Source organism: Sprattus sprattus (assembly GCF_963457725.1).
Source record: "Sprattus sprattus genome assembly, chromosome: 2".
Taxonomy (NCBI): Eukaryota; Metazoa; Chordata; class Actinopteri; order Clupeiformes; family Clupeidae; genus Sprattus; species Sprattus sprattus.
This window is the reverse complement of record NC_137921.1, coordinates 37,363,424-37,384,445: the sequence shown is the minus strand read 5'-3', so window position 1 is coordinate 37,384,445 and position 21,022 is coordinate 37,363,424. Positions and strand designations below refer to the sequence as shown.

Genomic DNA, 21,022 nt, shown 5'->3' with positions numbered 1-21,022 from the left:
GGAGAGCTTCCCATTAGGCTCCTGCAGTAGGGAGTCAGTGCTGGAGACTGATGGCCCATGGAGGAACCCTACAGTGTTCACTAATAATTGGACAAAGATGGATAGGTTGGGCCAGCATTTTTCCCCAGCACTGCACCCACTGGGTGTTTGTGTACAGATAAATGGCTCAGGATTATGGACGACTCATACATACCAAAGGGTTGCTGCATTTACCCCTCAGGATATCTATGCTAAGAATATTTTTTTGTGTTTTTTGCCCTACTTGAAAACCTTCTCTGGACCCTCCCAGTCATCTCCAGCTGTGAACTTCTAGAGTTATTACCATCTTTAACCCCATTACAGAGGGCCCGGTTAGTCTCACTGGCCCAAATGAGGGGTCAATGCCAAGATATTACATTTTCGAATAATAAAAAGGCAAGCCAAAAAAAATGTCCTTGTTATAGAGGTAAAAAAAGAAGAAGAAGAAACTCACTCTGACAGAAATGGCTGAGGGGAGACTGATAAGGCGCTACGGCACGGATAAGGCGCTACGGCGCAGATCTAGGGATGTATTTCAGCTCTGTTGGGAAGTTCTTCTCTCATTTGGGACTTTGAGATGAGCCTCATGAATGATGCTAAAGTAATTTGCAAGCATAATTTTTTATCACTGATGCAGTACTGGGAATAAGGCTCAAATTATTAATCTCAAACCAATAAGGGATTTTCACGGCTGTGTGAGCCCCAGGCAGGTCTTTGTGGGACTACTTCTCTGCCTAACTGAATTGATGCCTCCTTGCCAGCTTTACTTGAGGCAATATTGTCAGCTTCATTAGGCAATAAGGACACTCACTCAACAAGGATTCTTCTTCCCCCGAGTAAACATGGGCTTTGGACTGTGAACACTGCATTTGCAAAATTCATAAACAGAATCAGTTTTTACTTGCATTGTTTCACACAAATGAAAGACTGGCACAACGCAATGATGCAGTAGGGAACTGATTCTGATCGCACCGTGCACCATCCTAAGAAAGACAGTGGACATGTACCCAAACATTCAAGTTGACATGTACCCAGTTATTCAAGTTCCTGTTTCGACTGCTTTGGTGGAAAGGTAATTCAGCTGTTTGAGACTTTTGCAGCTTACACACTAAAGGAATGGTATGACAGACATTGACTTGAATAAGCATTTGCAATGATTATTCATGGAGGCAATCAATATAGAGAGTTTTTAATGTGTTTGACACAACCATGACGCTCTCATTCACCTCTGTTCATGTCAATAGGTGCTTTCTCTACGTTTGGTGAAAATGAGCTGCTGCCACAGGTTGTGCATGGTACACACTATGGTGCCATTTGAGTATGGCTTAATTGAGTCTGCTTTCTTGGCCTCAGAGTACGGCTACACTGTAACACACAAAGCAATGGTAGGTTACAGAACAGTACAATTTTCAACAGATTAAACAAATGATTTCAAAGTCATTAAGTTGTTGTTGACGTGCTTCTGTTACATTGTGGGTTAGGACGGGAATGTCTGAATGACAAGTATGAATGTCACATAAACGGCGGCGTTAAACAAATGTATTTATTTTCTTTTTCAAACACCAAACACTGGTACACAGATTCACAGACACAACAAGTACAGGTAATACTTCTCAATGACATAAGCTAGGCTACATACACATGGGAGAGGTGATGCTGAAATGCCTTAAATACTTACAGTAGGGCTAATATTACATAACAGGAGTGGGTGGGCTGTCACAGGATTACGCTCATCAGTGATTGTAAATGCAGCCGACATCAGCGACTATACAAAATATAACCAGCTGTGACGATACCTCAGTTAAACATTTTCAGTAGCACTTGCATTGTAAAGAGCAGTAGTTCACCACGAAACACAGTGGAACATCTCTAAGAATGTTCAGGGCAGTGACATCAAAGGCTTCATTTTGTGCTTTCAACAGTAACAGCCAATCACAAATGGAGACAAGCAGAGCAGACTCTTCACATTGTTTGCCACCTCAACTGCTCAAAGTAACATTTTCAACTAAGGCAAAAAAAGAAAACAAGAATAGAAATCTTTGGTTTTTGAGAATGAATCCCTTTTAACATCTCCCTGTGTGGGTAGGCTATATTATAAATTATTATCCATTCAAAGAAAATATCATACTTTAAAAAAGTATATACTTCCAGCTTCGTTATTCTGATTATATTCTTTTTAAAGAATAACCCAGCAGAGACAGTTTACCACGTTGTGTGTGTCTGTGTCATCTCCACCTACTGGTTAATAGCTGTTGAACTACAGATTATCTTTCCTCCTTTTAACTCTGATTGTAGATGTATTGAGAGTAAACTGATACGACTCTGAAATACTGTTTACCTATTTTAAGGCTGAAACAACAAATTATTAAAAGGGTAATGATTTTCTGTAAGCTTCTACTAACGTGAATATGTACAGTGCTACATCATGTGTGCGTTTGTTTGTTTAGAGCTGTGTGTGCTATAAAAGGACAATAAATGAAAATACATGATGAATAGTGGAACAGAAACACACTGTGTGTGTATGTGTGTGTGCGTGCTACATCTTCAAGCAAACAGCCAGCAGCTGGCAAAGTAAGGTGGACAACTTGGTGGAGAGCCATGGTGTTTATGTCAATCCGATCTCTTCTAGAACACTCCTTGGAGTCTCTGCTTCCTACAGGAGGGAATGGGCAGAGTCAAAGTAGCCCTTATGTTACAGGTGACACTCAAATACAACACACACACACCCCCTTCCCCACCATAGGTGACACACTTCAGTTGGGCATAAAGTGAGGGCCACTTCTCCCTAATCTGCCGCAGGGACACACTGACTGGTGGGGGCTAGGCTCTATGATACTTCACTCATGGAAAGGACAAACTAAGGAGACCTGCTGTCTTATGGAAATGGACAGAAAAGTGACTGGGAAATGGAAAAAAAAATAACAACACACATGAAATGGGCAAACAGTGGTAAAGTTTGGTTTCAGGGTAATTGGTTGGGCAATCAAGTGGGATATAAACAAACAATTGCAGAGTAAATTAAGTAAGTTTCATTTTATCAATGATATGGTTGTTCATTTTGTCACAGGATATACAAAAAGTGCAAAACTCACAGATTTGAAACACAGGTAAAATACAGTTAAAGACATGTCCATGTAATCATGACACATTCAGGTTTGTGGAAGCAGTGAAGCAACAATTAGCAAGCAGATGGTTTAATGATAAACTCACAAGGGACGGGTGTAGAATTCAAAGTGCACAGGGACAACACAATTCAAGCAAAAACAGCACTTACTTTGGCATCCTAACATAACGTTCGGCACAAAGTAAAGAGAAAAGCAGTGTGAGCACAGGTTATTCATTTTTATCAGTTTTCCAGAGCATGAAGCTGGAGGTGTCCTCTTCTGCATATTGATTTTTTTTTTTATTCTCTCTACCTTTCTAACGTCCCTCGTTCACTTCTGAGAGATCTGTGACTTCTCTACTCTGCACCTGCTGGAGAGTGATGAATGATTCATGACTATAGCGCCCCCCCCCCTACAGATGGATGGAAAACCCAATTTGAGTCAAGGCCCTTTTTTCCTGGCGTTCAGAGAAGCTATCATTGCAGACCACCAGTTGTGTGTTTGTGTGTGTCTATAATCTATACAGGGCTGTACTGGAGAATTATGCCCTGTATTGAGCTCAGGTAGATTATCTGGTCCACGTTGGTTTAAAGAGTCACCATGGAGAAGCCTGCTGATGTTAAGACCCTTTGTCCCTCTCTGACAAATACTTTTTTTGATGGGTCTTATTAACACTAAGTATGGATGATATGATTATCAGTACTAGGTACTATTACTATTAGTACTAGGTTAAATACTACTAGGTTAAATCTGGAAGCATAATGTCACAAATATTTGTAACAATCAATGCAATTCAATTTTATTTACATAGCCAAAACAATAAACATTCTCTCACAGCGCTTAATATTATAAATATCACTAGTTTGGTTGATATGGACATGATCTCTAGACCATGCATACGAGACAGCTAAGATAATAATTAATGTTATTTTCCTCGTATTGTGACACATTTATATTTCATTACAAAAACATCTCCAAAGTGCTTCTTTCCCTGGCTTTACTTAATCTCGTTTCACTTGTGCTTTAGGGGGGTATGACATGGTCAATAAAGTTGAATTGTGTGTGCCGTCTGAATTAGATTTTCCAACAGCTCATAAGGAGGAACACCTCTGGGACTGAAAACAGATTGCTGCAGTAATCCAACCTCCATGTGCAAGTAATCAGCTACAAAATGCTGCATGCAGCCGAAGCAGTACAAAATCAGACAACATTTCCTAATGCATCTTGAGACCCAAGTAATCCTTGTAATTTAGGGTGATGGCTTCTGAATAGGGATCCGTCCCCTCAAAGTAAACACTGTGGGGATTAAGTTGAACTTCTGCCTGCACACACACCCTCAGCACTGGCTGGGCTCAGGGAATGCTGAGCCCCACTGATTTCTGGTCTATAGGAGTGGAGCACAAATGAACCCCTTATGCATTGCTTTGCCAACTCAGGGGTTGTAAATCCCATTTGCAGTGAATCATCTGAATAATATCCAACACATCACTGGTTAAATAGCTGGACTTGGCCATTTTTGTTTAAAATGATAAAATGCTTCTAGGCCAACATAGACATCTTTCAAAAGGCACTTTGGTAAGATATTATATATCATGGACTGAGATGGACCTAAGAACCAAATGTTCAGCAGAGAAAAAAGGTACATGGATAGGAAGCAGAATGAAACCATTCTTGGGCAATATGGTTCCTATACGTTGTTCAGAGCTGTCAAGGCTAGATAGACAGTATATTGCGAATATGCTGTGCTGCTGTAATGGACATTTAAAGTAATCTAGTAGGTCTACAAGAATTTTCATTTTAACAGGCAACAAAAACTGCAAACAGCAGCTTTGCAGCCTGTTGAAAGGCCATCCACCTAATGCATGTTAAATTCCATGAGATAAATGCTAATCAATTCCTCAGGCAGATAACACTATACTATACTTCAGTGACCCAATTTTATTTATCTTGACCATCACACAATCATAAATAATTTCACTATTGATCAAATGTGCAAATTCAGAAATTTGAATAACTAATACTTTCAATGATGACATGTTTTTTTCTAACACAAAATACAAAATATTATGCATAGACAGAAACTGCAATTGTAGTAATGACTCTATTAAAGCCATTTAGAGTTAACCTATGATTAATAGCTATTTACATCTATACAGCACTTTTAACTTCTACAATCCTCTTGAGTTTGACCTTTTATACAGTTACATCTAGACTTACAGCCTTAACATTATTTCTCAGTAGTACAGCCAGCTGTCATGTGCACAGTGGGAGAGGTGTGCACGTAGAGGTCATGCTTCATTTCACCTTAAACAATTACAATTCCTATTATTCCTATGACAACAATCGCCTGGATTTTTTAGAAAGACTATTACGGATGTGTGCATTGTACAGCCGTATAGCACAGTACTATAATTCCGAACCTATGATTTTACTCCTATAACACTATTACAATAATCCTTACCAACTACATAAAAACTGTAACTCAAAACATACTCTAGAAATCACATTTTGAATTAAATTAAAAATACATTTGATAAAAGCATGGCTTCTTTCACAGTACCATGTGTATGCACACAGAACAATCACCTTTCCTGATTGGTCTGAGACATGAGTACATGAGAAGGAGAGATGAAGTAGTGAAACCAAACATGATAATTACAGATAACTTGTGTGCGTTTATGTGTGTGTGCATGGAGATGAATCAGCCCCAGGGGGCCTGGTGACAGATGAGTGACCCTCGACACGTCGCTGCAGTGAGGATGGAGGAGGAGGAGGAGGTGGAAGAGAGGAGGAGGAGGAGGCGGCGCGACCGGGCACTGTGGGCCGGGCATGAGGGGTGGCTCGGCATGCAGGATGGACAGCTGGCTGTGATAGCAGCGGCAGTGGCAGCAACAGCAGTGGTGGAGGCGGCAGCAGGCATTTAATACACAGGCACATTAAAGTACTCATGTCGTGGCTAAGGGAGAGAAAGAGAGAGTGAGAGAGAGAAAAAGAGAGCGAGAGCGAGAGAGAGACAAAGATAGAGAGGTGCAGACACACATACACAAACACATACACTAAACCTCATATCATCATGCACAGCAAGGCAAGGGAAACCCAACCCCCTAGTCCCCCTCTAGAGCCATGGGTCCTACAGGGGAGGTGAGGGGAGGGCAAAGAGCACAGGACAAGCACTGGAGAGTCTGTCAATTGGGAAGTATGCACTTGAATGTGAAATGAACAGGAGTACAGTATGCAGTTTTATTGATCTACTGATCAATATTACCCCCCCCCCCCCTTTACTGCTTAGCTGGATAAGATCATATACACCCTTCTAGTGATTCTCGTTATGCATAATATTCCAAGAAAAAAAAAAAACCTTCCAAGATGAGTACTGCATTGCTGCAAAAAGGGTGAGATGCATTCATATGTGCGTGTAGGTGTATGTGTCGTGTTCCTGTGTGTGTGTGTGTGTGTGTGTGTGTGTGTGTGTGTGTGTGTGTGTGTGTGTGTGTGTATGAACTGCAGAGGGAGCTCTCTCCATTGAGTCAAACGCAGCAACTGTGATTGGAGACCAAAGCGACATACTGGCTTCCCTCCTCCTTCCTGAGGAATGCTGCGCTTAGATCTTTCACTAAGAGCTAAAACAGTTGGAATCCTGGCAAGGGTCCCGCATCACCAACAGAACACAAAGGACTACAGAAGACAAATTACACATCACAGCAGGACACAGGGCAGTACCGCACTCCACAAAAGGGATCTCATTTGTTTGAGACACTAACCTCTTGTTTTATTAGAAGGGCCGAAGCCTACATTTACATACAATAAACAATATCCACCTTCCTTTATGATCATCTCTTTTTTAAATGAGTGGTCTATGAATCCACGTTCACTTATCTACATACTGTATATGTAAACACTATCCTACAGACACACAACACACACCCAAGGACAAGTATGAATCCACGTTCACTTATCTACTTACTGTATATGTAAACACTATCCTACAGACACACAACACACACCCAAGGACAAGTATGAATCCACGTTCACTTATCTACATACTGTATATGTAAACACTATCCTACAGACACACAACACACACCCAAGGACAAGTATGAATCCATGTTCTCTTATCTACATATATGTAAACACTATCCTAGACACACAACACACACCCAAGGGGAAAAAAAGATCCTTACTGACATATAGTGTTAAGGGAGAGGAGGTGGTATTCTGGCTGTATATTCTACTGACACTACTAGTGATGTAGTATAGTCCCTATGAGGGTTCTACTGGCACTCACACACACACAGTATTCACCTCCACATGTTTATTTCTGGAAAAGACCAGAGGACTCTGAAGACACATTTGGACTCATCATACCTGCAGGGCAAAGAGTTTAAGGGAAACAGGGGGGGGGAAAAATCGCTGAATCATTCAAATGAGGACACAAGCCTGGCATGTCCCTCAGGACCAAATGGACTGTGTAAGATGGGAACTCTTTCAGCAATAAACTCTCTCTCCCTGCACCTCCTCTTTGCTCCTACCCCACCCAACACTCCCCTCCTCTCAGCCATCCTCCCCACTTACCTCCAGCATGAAACCAGCTCAGCGCTTATGCTTCAGGAATCTGCTGAGGTGCCACTATTCCCGGACAAAGCGCTCTCTCCGTCTGCTTACGTTACAAAACAACAGTCCAAGCATCACATCGTTTTTTCATTAAGAACTAATTAAAACGTGTTTCGTTCTAATTCCCCCTCGGAATGTCGTTTTCCAAAGTAATGATCTGGCATCGGGGCCCGAGTGGTGCCCAAACGTGCTGTTTAAAGCCGCCTACCACACTTCCAATGTAACTCCCTAACCTTGCATCTTTCATTAACACTCAGTTATGTGTTGACGCCGTGGTAACAATTCGGAGAGGGCTTCATTTAAAAGACGAGAGATGAGTGGGCATGCAAGGAGGGAAGAGTTTAAGATTAATGATGCCAAAAGGCATAGCAGCAAACACAAGGTTATGTGTTGAGTTCACCAATTAAAGTGTTAGAGTACACCCTCAAAGTCTCAAGTTCCAAAGAGTCTTTCGTCAATAACGTTAGTTTTTTTCTCAAGGGAAACTTAATGATCTTTGCTGTAACTGCAGTTCTTTTTACCTAATGAAAGTCTCGTCTCACTTTGTCGCATTCCTAGTCACCTACTTTGCACATGTTCTCTCACTATTTTTTCTCATCTCTCTCTCTCTCTCTCTAACACACACACACACACACACACACACACACACACACACACACACACACACACACACACACACACACACACACACACACACACACACACACACACACACACACACACACACACACACACACACACAGAGAGAGAAATGATTACCTCTGATTGCCATGACCTACTAACAGTACTTATGAAGGAAACCTGGAATGAAGCAAGCATGGGAAGGAAGAACAATGGACCAGAAAATCTGAGACTAAATGTCTTCTGGAATAATTGAGGAACTGACATGGATGAAATGACATGGATGACGGAGAGTCAATTCATCCTACCCTCGCACATTCCGTTGCCCATTTGTAATACAGTGCTCTAAACAGGTAAATATAAGGTCACCCTTCATCATCCTCCTCATCATCATCACAACCAGCACTTGTTACTGAAACCCACTCCTTCCCTCCTCTGAGACTGATAGTGTCCCTGAACTTTGGATTTAGACTCCCCTGCTGGTGGAAGAAACACACACACACACACACACACACACACACACACACACACACACACACACACACACACACACACACACACACACACACACACACACACACACACACACACACGCACGCACACGCACGCACGCACCCACACAAACACAAACAAACAGACAAAAAAGACAGACTCCAATTGCTTTTACATTGGAGTAAAGAGCAACTGCCTTCAGACTGGGAGCCACGGTAGTCCTGATCAAGCAGAGTCAAGGCCAGCACTGCAAACCCAAACCATTAGATTTAATGCTGAGCCTGTCTGAGTAGGGGAAACGAGGTCACTCTGGCCATCAAGTGCTCTGTGGTCTATTAAGCCTGGATGGACGAACTACTGTAAGTATTCTCTGCACAGAGAGAGAGGATATAAGAGCCTTGTGAATATTTTTTAAAGGAAATGCAATTGCGGTGTTGTCACTCTGATCATGACTTAATGGAGTCACTGGTGTCAAGAGCTGTTGTTGATCAGGACACATTGAAGATCATGGTTAAGTATTGATGCTGGCTATGGCGCTATGTCTCCTCTGAGACCACACTGGTATGTGTCTAAGACAAAGACTACCAAATTGCATTTCTCTATAAAATATTCATACCATGCAAAGCTGTTATCTCCTTGAAATGACATAGGAACAGTCACTTCCTCAATGTTGCTATGGAACTGTTTGCAGAAGTAAAGTCCTACATACATTACTCAGTCTGTTATGCATTTTGAAGATTTTTGTGGGTTTTGTTCACCTCAGATACTGTGATTCCTACTTTCAAAGTATGCATTGTTAAAACATTACTATGCATTTATTCATTAAGCAGGTACTTTTATCAAATGCAACTTAAGAGTCATGTACATAATTAATCAGTATATGCACTCTCTGGGAATTGAACCCATTGGATTGGTGTTACAAGCATTTTGCTAAACCAATTAAACTATAGAAACACTTTATTTCAACTGTTCTGATAATTACATTGCAATGCATTGCTAGGCTACTCATCTAACAGTTTAAGGGTACTTTTAAGCCCTTGACAACAGACTGAGAAATGTAAAACATCACATCAACCTTCACTGCCACACCATCCTGAAGGTTTCTAGCTAACATGTGCATCCATAGCTATGCAATTTGGGCTTCTAGTTCTTCTGCTTCTGGCACCCTGCAGAGTACCTTGAGTTTCCCCTCCTCGCTGACAGCACTCAAGACAGGAGTGAGAGGGCCACATGCGCTCACTCCGCATGGCACGGCACTCGCTAGCTAGCTGGAGAAACCCCATGCTGACTGACCAGGTCAGTCTGGTAATTACCGACCCTCTGGCAGCAGGCCTGGACTCTAGCCCCTCATTATAAGATCTCCTCATTGGCCAAACCTCCCCAGTCCTCCGTCTGGCTCTACGGACACAAAACCCAGCCAATCAGAGTGGACCTGACTCCTGTGCTGCTGCTGTCGTTGTCTGTGGTCAAGCTACTGGAGCTCCAGTTATTTTTCCCCCGGAGTCGGGTGGAAAAAAAAATATATAATAATATCCTAAATGGTAAAGTCAGGAACGTAAATTGGTGTTAGAGCCTTGGTAACTCCTTTACATTTGGGCAGGAGGTAGGTGTGGGATATTGCTTTTGGCAGTAACATTGAGACAGCTCTTGTAGTGAGGCACTGGTGTTTATGGGGGACTGGGCAATTGGAAAGGCATTGAGGTGGAAGAACAGTAATCACAAGTGACATCTCTACGTATAATACAAACCTTTAGAGTTAGGGGCAGTGTCAACCACAGAGACTGCAAAATATAGCAGGTCTTCTTGGAGGATGTTGGATAATTAGCAAATTAGTATCGATGTTTCCCTGCGCTAGCGAAATTACATGGCCATAGGGAGTGCAGTCCTGGTCGTTCTGTAATTAGCTTGTAATAGTTTTTACCATTTCTGTTTTACTCTTCTGCTGTGTTTAATAATGTGTTGCATATTCAAGCTCAGATTGCACATTAAAAGTCCATGTACTTATACTTTTTGCTATTTTGAATAAATCAATTTTATACAATCATAATTTTCTTTATTAGACATTTCTAAGTAGGCTTGCTGTGTACTGTCGTCTCCATGTAAGTGTATCTCAGTAAATCTCTGAACCACAACTTCAGAACTCATTTTCTTCCACACTTCATACACACATATCAAATCTGCATCCAAGGAATTTCAGCTACGTGCATCGCTAGTATTTAAACATCAATAGAATTTGAATGTCTAAAGTATGTCATTAGTTCACACCAATTCTCTTAATTCTCCTTCTAAAGCAACCATTCAGCTACTTTTTAAAAAACATAAAGCTCCTTACGCTAGCCTGCTTAGCATGTGTGTAGAAGCCAAGACTGTGTTTACCCTTACCTTAATTCCTTAGGGAATGCATTCCTTTAAGGCTCTCATCAATCTAACATGTACGCACACACACACACACACACCTAAGGTTGCATGCCTCTTTCATACAACCATGGGATGGCAGGTGCATTAGCGGCAGCCCCAGCAATGGCTAGCCTAACGGTGCAGGCTTCTCCGCAGCCTTGTGAGAAATGGAGCAAAGAGCTAACCACTATCAAATAATGACGGCTGAGGCAGGTTCGGTAATAGTCATCACTGCCGGCTGCCTCTCAGTGGACTGCACATTTGGGTCATATCTCTGCGTGTGGCCTCAGCACGGCACCTCAAGACAATGACTGACTCCACTTTTCCCCCCTTTCTCTTTAAGCTTTTGCTAGCTTGGGCCTTCCAGACAGGCAAATCCTATAAAAAATGTCTGGCGGTGTGAGTGTGTGTGCCGTGGAGAGCTGAAAGAGCCCGGCTGGAGGTCTGGAGGTGAGCCCTGCTGGAGGTCAGGTGACTGACTGAAATAGTGGCTAGCGAGTGAGTTGCAGGGGGAGAGTATGAGAGTGGCTCCCTCGTTCCTCACTCGCGGAAATGACACTGTTCTGCAGGGTGGCCCCGAGGACAGTGGTCTGCCTATGAGTGATGTGTGTAATTTTCCCGGCAGAGGGGCAGAAATGAAAGCCATTCTCCCATTTACTGTGGTGACTGCGGAGACTGCTAGATAAGGGAGAATGCATTTCCATCTTATTCCAGTGCCTAAAGAACTGAAGTTCTTATTGGGTGCAGGCAAAACACCTGCTTTGATCTGATACGGTGGGAGACTAGAGAATGGACTATTTCCTTTGGACCCACTTCAAATATTTATTTTGGCTTGAATCCCTCTTTGTCTAATTACTTTCTGTTTTGCCTACAGCCTGGCTCTACTTGGCATCTAGTTGCACTATTTGATGTGTATATTGTATCAAAGGAGTATCACATACCAGCATCTAGAGTGCTATGGAGTGATGAATTGTAATAATAGAATAACTAAGCTGCTGTATTTAATTGTTAACATGAAAGGAAAATGTGCTGCAATGCAACAACGTTATAGGAGCTGGTTGCTGCAGAGATCGCTGGTATGTGGGAAACCTTTGCTCTGTAGCTAGCTAAACATTATACAACAACTGCTACTGGACTGGCTAGATGAAATGGCTACTCTATGACTCATCTCCAGAGATGAGGCTGAACTGTACCTGGAAAGAGTCGAATCTGAAAATCTAGATTCTGTAAATCAGAGAGAAAGGAAATGAGGGGGAAGAAAACGAATGAGGGTGGGGGGAGAGAGAGAGAGAGAGAGAGAGAGAGAGAGAGAGAGAGAGAGAGAGATAGAGATGGTGTGAAGATTAAGAAAGCGAGCAAGAAAGAAGAATTGACGTAACAAATTAACCTTAAAAGAGGAACAAACTCAAAGGCTGACAGAAACTAAATATCACAACTAGGAGGGGAAGGCAAGAGTGAAGCCTGGCAACAGCTCTTCAAATGTCAGCAGTAATAGCTGTCAACCAATTCAAAGGCCGGACACTCTTTTTTTAAGCTGCTCTGTCAATGTGTTGCATTGCACTGGCAACAATCAGATCTCTCCTCGGATATATGTGCGCGCGAGTAAAAGCTATCATGCTAAACAATCTTGACAGATATAAATGCCCTTCAGTCAAACCAGGTGACATCTGTTACTATCCCGAAATATTCCAGAGGGCTTGACTGATTGATCTGTAGGGAGTTTAACTTCTGAGTACTTCAAACCAGTGAGCTGGTAAATACTGTGAGTTTGTGTACGCCTACTGTAGAATATAAGTACTGTGTGCATGTGTGTGTGAAAGCTGCAATGTTATTTTCAGGTAAATATGATGCCTAACATCTTAAGAGGAGAATGTGCACAGGAGAGGGGCAGTCTCTCACGACTGTAAAAATGTCCTCCGGATGATTCAGTGGTTATTAACGTCATACTATAAAGAGCTACCAGCAGAGGAAGGAGTCCTTCTAAAATACGGGCGCTAACAAGACGGAGAGCAAAATAATGCTCTCTGCAGAGACAGGAAGGAAGGGGAACTGTCAATGTGAGGGAGAGGAGAGAAGAGAGGAACATAGGCAGAAGAAAGAGACGTCTAGAGGGAAAGAGAGACAGAGTTCAAAGGGAGAGGAAGAGCGATAGGGAGGGGCAGTGGCTAGAAAAGGTACTGATCCACGGGGGGGGGTGTGTGGGGGGGGTGATGGAGATGATTGGAGAATAAAATGTCTGAGAGAACTGAGGACTCTTGTAATAGAGGTTGTGTGAAGGTTCTTGATGTTCTTGGGGATTCGGCCGGGCTAGTGTTGAAGAGGAAGAGGGGAAGAGGCTTACCTCCTGCAGCAGGTCAGCCTGCTCTATGGCCTTCAGGACATTCTTCTTCGAGGTCTCCTGCGCTTCTCCCCCCAGCAGGAACTCGTCCAGGATGAAGTAGGCTTTCTCAAAGTTAAAGATGATGTCCAGCTCACACACCTGCAGCCCAAGAAGCCTCATCACACACACACACCTTCCTACAGTCTCCACATCACATAGACATACTGTATATCCCATCTCTACCTTAAAGTATGTGGTAGACAACATGATGGGCCCTAATTTCATTGGCGGGCAACTTGCAATGGGCAAAGCAACATTGAGTTCACCATGACTAAGATCTTAAGCTCAAACAACAGCTATTAACTATATCCTATATGGTAACATTTGTACTTAATCACCCTCATTGATTTACATGGCAGTTACACAAAGGTGCGTTGATAGTCCACTATCAATTTACATGAAAGTACCTACACTGCCAAAATACTTATCCAGCAGCTCCACATAGCGATGGATGATCTCCAGGGTGATCAGCTCGTTGTCTTGGTCCTCTATGGCACAGCAGAAATACAGGCTGGCGTATCTGCAACAGGGCACAGCGAACAGAGAGGGCCTCCCTTTTGTCAGTTCTATAAAGAAGAGCGCTTCAGCCGCAAAAGCAGGACAGCTTTCACTGTGACTGATGGGCAAACTAATTCATGAAAGAAAAGCCATTCATGAAGGTAAAACGTGAAAACTGAACACCCCTCTGGCATGACTATGCGGATAATGCTGCTGTAAATGCAGCGCTGAGTCGAAGGCTTTGATTTTATGATGATGGAAACAGAGGGGGTATGGGATTGAATGTGCATATGTGTGAACATGACTCTGTGTGCATGTGCTTGTTGTGTTTGTTCATGCGTGTGTGTGTATGCATGTGAATGCATGTCTGTGTGCAGGTGTGAGTGTATGTGTGTGAGTGTATATGTGTGTTTGCACATGCATGTGTGTGTGTCCAAGTATGTGTATACAGTATTTGTGCACGTGCATGCATGTGCATTTGTGCATCTCTTTCCCTTTAAGGGAAATGCTCTATGCATGCCGCACATTTATCATCCTCTCTCCCTCTAAACTGGAGACAAAGCACAAACAGAGAACACTTCTCTCCGCTGCGCGTGTGATGTATTGCCTCTCCGCTCACTCACAAAGTGCTGAGCCAGCATCCCCCACCCCCGAAATAAAGTATTGCTGTTTTCAGCATATAGGATATTCACTTGACCGGCTGGCGATGGATGCTAATGTCTGCCTCTGTCTCACACTTCACTCTCATCGCTCCCAGAACCCCCTCCCACTCCCCTCTCCTCTTTTTTCCTCTCTTGCGATAACCTTCTTTGAGACAAGAATTATTTCAGCATGTGACTGCCACGGTGCAGACAGTGACTCTGAGAAATACCACAGGGGGAAAGGGCATGCAGGACTCTAAGAGGCTTATACTTGCTACCCCCCCCCCCCTGCATTAGATGGAGCTATGCAACACAAGCCCCCTAACACAGTCACATAAAATATCACTTCCCCTGTGTGAACCGGAAAAAAGAAAGAGGCAGATGAATAGTGTTGCAGATACTCAAGACAGCACGCTGGCAAATAACAGAGAAATCAATGGATTCTGTGTTTACAGATTCATCTCGCCTCTCAGCCCTCACTGTACTAGCGGCGTGGATCTTTAAGCAGCTATTCTTCACTAGCAGAGCTCCAAGTAACTGTTAGCCTAAAGTCACCTGCGCCGCCTGCCTCCTCCCAGCCATCAAAGGTGGGAATATTGACACAGCTCCTAAGTCAACTCTGCCTGCGTCTCTATCACCAAAGGATGATCTCCACTACAGTGTCAAGTGGTTTGACAGGATTTCAAGGCGATATGTGTGAGCAGCACTAGGCATTTGACACCAGAGTGTACACTTAGTGATATAAGTAAACACACAGCAGCTGGTGTGTTTCTTATGCAGCCACCACTTCCTCTAGAAATCAAGCATTAAGCACTGCTAAACGTTCCTCCTATCCTGCGTACGAATATCTGTACTACATACTATACATACATAAACACACTGTGGTTTTGTCTATACAAAGAGTGAAAGAAAAAGCTCTCTTCTCTTCATACATTTTAATGCATGCCTTAACTTGCTTTGCATAAAGCCTCTAGATTTCCACAGCATCTAAAAAAAAAAACAGGGGAACCAGATTTGATTGCAAGCTTAAGCAGTTTATAAAAAACAACTCGGTAATCTCATTTCATTGTTGAGGGTTTAGCCCTGCAACACAACTGCTCCAATTTCATAATCACCATCTAGGTTTAAGAGGCATATTCTAGTTCTATACACATCTATACACACAACAATGAGGAAAAACTAGCCAAACTAACTAAACCAAACTGCCTTGCTCTTAGCACAAATAGGGATCTATTTTCTGTTAAAATTCGTTCTCTAACACGCTTTTCCCTTGAAAGAGTACAAGTGCCAACCTGGCAAGTAGTAAGCAAAGCGGGTCCAAGGGTTGGCACTCGTCAAGTCTACCAAGTACGTGCTTAGAGACTCTGGCCTGTGGCTTTCACAGAGACTCAGTTTGCTGTTGAACCTCATGAAGCCTTGAAATGAGGAGAAATGGACTGTGTTATGGAGATGAGGGGGGAGCTTGCGGAGGTCTTGATTTCCGCACAGATAGAATGTCGCATCAGAGCAAATCTGTTTATAATTGAACACTGGGCAGTGCAACATGGGGCCTCGGGCAGAGTGTCAAGGATGCTCTGCTACTCCACCCCTCTCTTCATGGATTTCTCTTCTGCTCACTCCCTATTCTCCACTAGCTGTTTTGTCTTTCAGAAGTTATGTTTCTACTGTCCTCCTCCCTCTATATCTCCTTCATCTGTGGAGAAAGAATACACTTTTCTTTTGCTAATTGTGTTTTCCTCTCTCTCTCTCTCTTCTTCGCTCTCTCTCTCTATAAATCACACCAGTCGGAGTGTTCCCTCGGCCAAGCTGAGCAGACCTGTCACTTTCCGAGGGCAACGTCTGTGTTACAGACTCTACCTGCCAAGGGCTGTGCCGTGAGGGGATCAGGAGTCGGCATGCTCCGTTCAATCTCCACCCAACCGCAGCAAAAGATAACAGCCAGACGCTCCACCAAACAGGGCGCTCTACGAATGACAAAATGCCTGCAGCACTTCATTAGCTTGCCAGGCACATGTCTTTTTATGTGACAAGAGCTAATGAAAATTAGCTTGGCAAACAAAGAGAAGCACGTGTTCATGTTTTTTGATGCGCTGCGAAAGGTCAGTAATAATTTACCAGGATTCGCTGAGACTGTGGCAAGGGAGATTCTGCATGCCTCTCCAGGCCCGGTGAGGCTCGGTGTGCCGGTGCGTGTTGCCTGTTGTGGGTCGGTTTTGATTTGCTCTGGTGAAGGGAGCTTGTTTTACATTCTTTGCCACTCTCGGCCTAAGGTGACCCTGCACTTCTCCATGGATTTCTGATGCTCCAGATTCTGATTACATTTCTTGTGAGTAACAGAGAACAGAAGCACCCTTGACAGCTGTGTCTTCTACCACACCTTTTTTAATCGAATAAATAACACCCATGAGAAAATGCAGGCCTCACAGAATACACAAATACTTTTGTAAATGCAGCATTCAATTCTGGCATGAAACTAAACACATGCCTCAACGACATGCACCTGAACACTGATCTCTAATCAGATGTGGATGAGAAAAAACATCAGTGCACCACCAAACGAGCCACATCATCCATGTGCATGAGCTGTGGCTGGTTGCTGTTTGGCAGAGTGCGGTCACCCTGCTTGATTGGCAGGCTGGTTGCTGTGTGGTGGCGCTGCGAATGGGTCACGGTGGCTAAGCCCACACTAAGAGCCAATCCATTGGTTGGCACGGCAACTGTGGATAATGAGATGAGAATAATGTTCTCTCCTTTTTTTCCCCCAGCAATCCAGGCGTGCCACAGCTTTCATCTTTCCCTTTAACCCCAGCTCAACTCTCAACAGCAAGAGTATTCTGTCCCTCAATCAATCAATTACAAGAAAGATAAAAAGAAAACAAAAAAGAAACTGATTCCAGCAATTCTGGTACACTGTCGCATTTTCACTGTAGTACTACAGCAGACACAGGGGATAGAAATCAGTGCACCTGTGAATTATGCTAACAGCTCTTCAAAGCTGGTGCATTTCCCCTGCTTTGCCTTGAATGTGAGAGAAGGCTTTTAAAAAAAGGAGACTTGTTTTGTGCTTGCATACACCAGGTTTATAGCATTTAGCTAACAGCAATACTTTGGCAGGGAAATAGAACTCATGAAAACAAACTTGATGAACACATACTGTAGGTGCATTCCACCTCGTGTCTTAGTCTCGGTAACTACATTGACACCAACTCATCAACCACACCAACCTCTTGTAAACAATCTTGAGGTCTCTCCATTCGAGAAAGCTGCACATCTTGGGCTTGCGCGCCAGCACGGTCTGCACCAGCTCCCGGGTGATCTTCTTCTTCTCCTTGTCAGACAGGGGCACATACCACTTCTGTAGCCTCAGCTTGCCCTGCCGACTGAACAGCAGCATGAACTGCATCTGGGGAGAGGCACGGTCAGGGACGGGAGACGGGAGACGAGAGAGGAGACAGCATGGGCAGTGATTATGACAGCACCAGCCACAAATGGGGTGAGAGGTGTGGGGGGGCAGAGAGAGAGAGAGAGAAAGAGAGAGAGAGACCAAGCAGGGGAGGGACCGGATACAGACAGAGGGCAATGGAAAGGAACAGCCACAGGTCAAAGGTGAGAAGGGGGACATGGCAGAATTCAAAAATAAAGAGAAGAGATGAGATGAGATCATGGAGATGCACAGAGAGAGAGAGAGAGAGGAGAGATAGTGGAGTTGGTGTTGGTGATGAAGTGGGGGCGTAGAGATAAAGAAAAACAGTATCCTGTTCAGTCACCAAACGTGTGATTGTAACCAAGACATGACTAGGATGAATTACCTTAGGACAGAGAACAGCTTCACGACCTCTGCAGGATCGATAGTATGATACTTCAAGGATAAATGTTGACCTAAAATACTGAGTGACATTATAACCCTATCACACAAACATTCATAATACCCATGCTTTACTTTGGTACAAGGAGAAGAGGGTCGACATCGATGAATACTTTCTCTCACAACGCAGTAACAGGACATAATGGAACAGACACGAAGCCTCATTTACAATGATTAACACGCTCGAATTTAGAGCGTGAATGATTTGTGTATTGCCTTGGCAAGAGACCGCACAGAACACACACGGCATGTTGATACGGAGTAAAAACCTGCACTCGCGCCGAGTTACCAGCATCACTTGACTGTTTACAAATTGGGCATAACGCAATTTTACCAACCTGGTTGTCACACCAATTAACTCTTCAACTTAGAACGCAATAGTAACCAGGCTGCTGTTCGTTTTACGAGCACTCGTCGTAGTTTAATAGGATTAGTACTAAAAGACAACATAATGTAGTCTTGTTTACCACGTTTCCTTACCAATAGTTCATTCAGTAAACTAGTTTCTCGCTAACTAGCCTATACCACACCAAGACGCCAACGAAGGTGGGTTGGCTACGTCAAGAGTAAATCTACACTTTTGACAGACAACAACGCGCGACAGTTCGGAATAAGCTTCAATAAGGCAGATGATATTCCAGAGTTCTAAATCCTGACGATACTCACCATGGACCTTCAATGTCTGTCTTTCCAGGTAAATTATGAGCTCATACCCAACGTGGTTTTCACGGTGATTTCAGAGTTTTAGTATTCACTGTGTATTCCTGTGACAGGTTTCCCTTAGGTTTTGTCTCAGTCGTAGCTACCCTGGCCCGTCACTTCACCGTTATTTCCTCATTGGTTTAAGGATTACTTTAAAAATCTTCATTGGTCAAATCTTGCCGTTATCCCCGCCTACACTCGCCTTGGATTGGAAATATGGCTATGATTCGCTATAGTATACGTCAATCTTATTTCTGTCATTCGCAATGTCATTCCAACAACACTCATGTTTTCTGAAGGAGAACACACTATACATATAGGACCTATACTTGCCACTCTGACAGTGATGTGCAACCTAATAAGCAACGGTGTTCAGTTTTTCACAATACATTTGATTGAACTATTATTGACCCACAACTGTTTACCTGTAGCCTTTAGTTTGACCTCATATGACTCACCATTCTTAGTCTTCATGACATTTCAGGTGTGATAAGATGAAATTTCACTGATAAGAGGAGTTTATTTTTTATGGGAATATAACCCTGTAGCTATGATAGGAAGTCTACATTTAAGATTCACATATCACCTAAGGTTCTTTTACACGAGAACCTTAGGCCTATACAAATGTGATACTTTCCCGATAAGATCCGTAGAGGCAAGCTGAGCATATACGCATGTAGGGCTTCGTAAACTACACGGTGTGAAAACACTTGACAAAGGGTGAACTTCACGGTGATTTAAAGATCAGAGCCATATGCAGAGAGTGAACGCCCCCTTCTGACTGTCAGAGAGAGGAAATATTGACGATACAAAGGCGAACGTATCCTAAAGTGTTTCATTATTTTGGAGTTTGGACTTGTTGTTTGATGCATTAATATTCTAATATGTGTGTGTGTAGACTAGCGGATACATCAACCAAAAGAGACAATAACCAAGTAGTATTAGCCCGTAAAAAACATAACGGATACAAGACACCGTTTACTCCACATCTTTGTCCACTAGATGGGAGTGTTCACATGTTCTAGTCCTCATTAACCTGTTCAGAGGCATGCCATTGCTCTAAGTAGCACAGCACCCAATTTGACAATACCCAAATTAACATTGTAATGTGTGTCAGGGAATCACTTTTATTTGCAGATTGAGAGCCATCATCCCACCGATCTCACCTAAATTCACATTTTACTGTATGCGTTAACTTTATGCCTTAGATATATTTTTGTTTACATAGGCTATATACAGTGTCAGAAAAAGAGAGGGCATGCAAGCAAAATTTGCAACTTTTGTATAGTATTAGCAACTCCGGTATAAAGTATATTAAAAAGCACATTTGAAATATAAATAGGCCGTGAAATAAACATAGGCTACTCACTGTAACATATTGAAACTAAATTCTTATTGTATGTGGAAAGTTAGATTTAAATGTTTTTTTTTCAGATGTGTGCATTCAGATGAATAGATAGGCATTTAAATATTTTCTGTGCATTTATAAGTAAGGGTATGGTCCACAGGCAGAAGTGTCTACATACACTAACACATATGCACTTACAACACACTTGTCAGAGACAGAGAGTGCTTAGCCTGGCATTAAGCGGGACCTGACAAGCTGAACAGTGACACTAAACAGCTGCTGTTAGCATGTCTCATACATCATGACAACCCGTGACAAGCTCACAATGAGAGCTGTGCTATGACC

At 43.0% G+C, this 21,022-nt stretch overlaps 1 protein-coding gene across 3 annotated transcripts; it reads right to left on the bottom strand.

Annotated features, from left to right (window-relative positions):
• Nucleotides 1-2,540: 2,540 nt before the first annotated feature.
• On the bottom strand, nt 2,541-19,423 carry LOC308360135 (AP-1 complex subunit sigma-2-like). 3 transcript variants are annotated; one of them, XM_080831909.1, is made up of 6 exons: nt 19,294-19,423; nt 17,987-18,165; nt 14,035-14,143; nt 13,585-13,722; nt 10,164-10,244; nt 2,541-2,671 (listed from the first exon to the last, which is right to left on the bottom strand). In XM_080831909.1, exons 1-5 carry the CDS (start codon nt 19,294-19,296, stop codon nt 10,197-10,199), a joined length of 477 nt encoding a protein of 158 aa, XP_080688035.1. In that variant the 5' UTR covers nt 19,297-19,423; the 3' UTR covers nt 2,541-2,671; nt 10,164-10,196. The 3 variants fall into 3 exon arrangements, with proteins under 3 accessions (XP_080688035.1, XP_080688034.1, XP_080688033.1); XM_080831908.1 differs by lacking the exon at nt 2,541-2,671 and adding an exon at nt 5,046-6,078 and having other exon boundaries at nt 10,160-10,244; XM_080831907.1 differs by lacking the exon at nt 2,541-2,671 and adding an exon at nt 5,046-6,078.
• Nucleotides 19,424-21,022: the final 1,599 nt, after the last annotated feature.

Coding starts and splice junctions, on each gene's coding strand:
- LOC308360135 (XM_080831909.1), bottom strand. Junction 14,144..17,986: donor CTCAAGATTGTTTACAAGAG/GTTGGTGTGGTT, acceptor GCCCTGTTGCAG/ATACGCCAGCCTGTATTTCT. Junction 13,723..14,034: donor TGGATAAGTATTTTGGCAGT/GTAGGTACTTTC, acceptor CTTGGGCTGCAG/GTGTGTGAGCTGGACATCAT.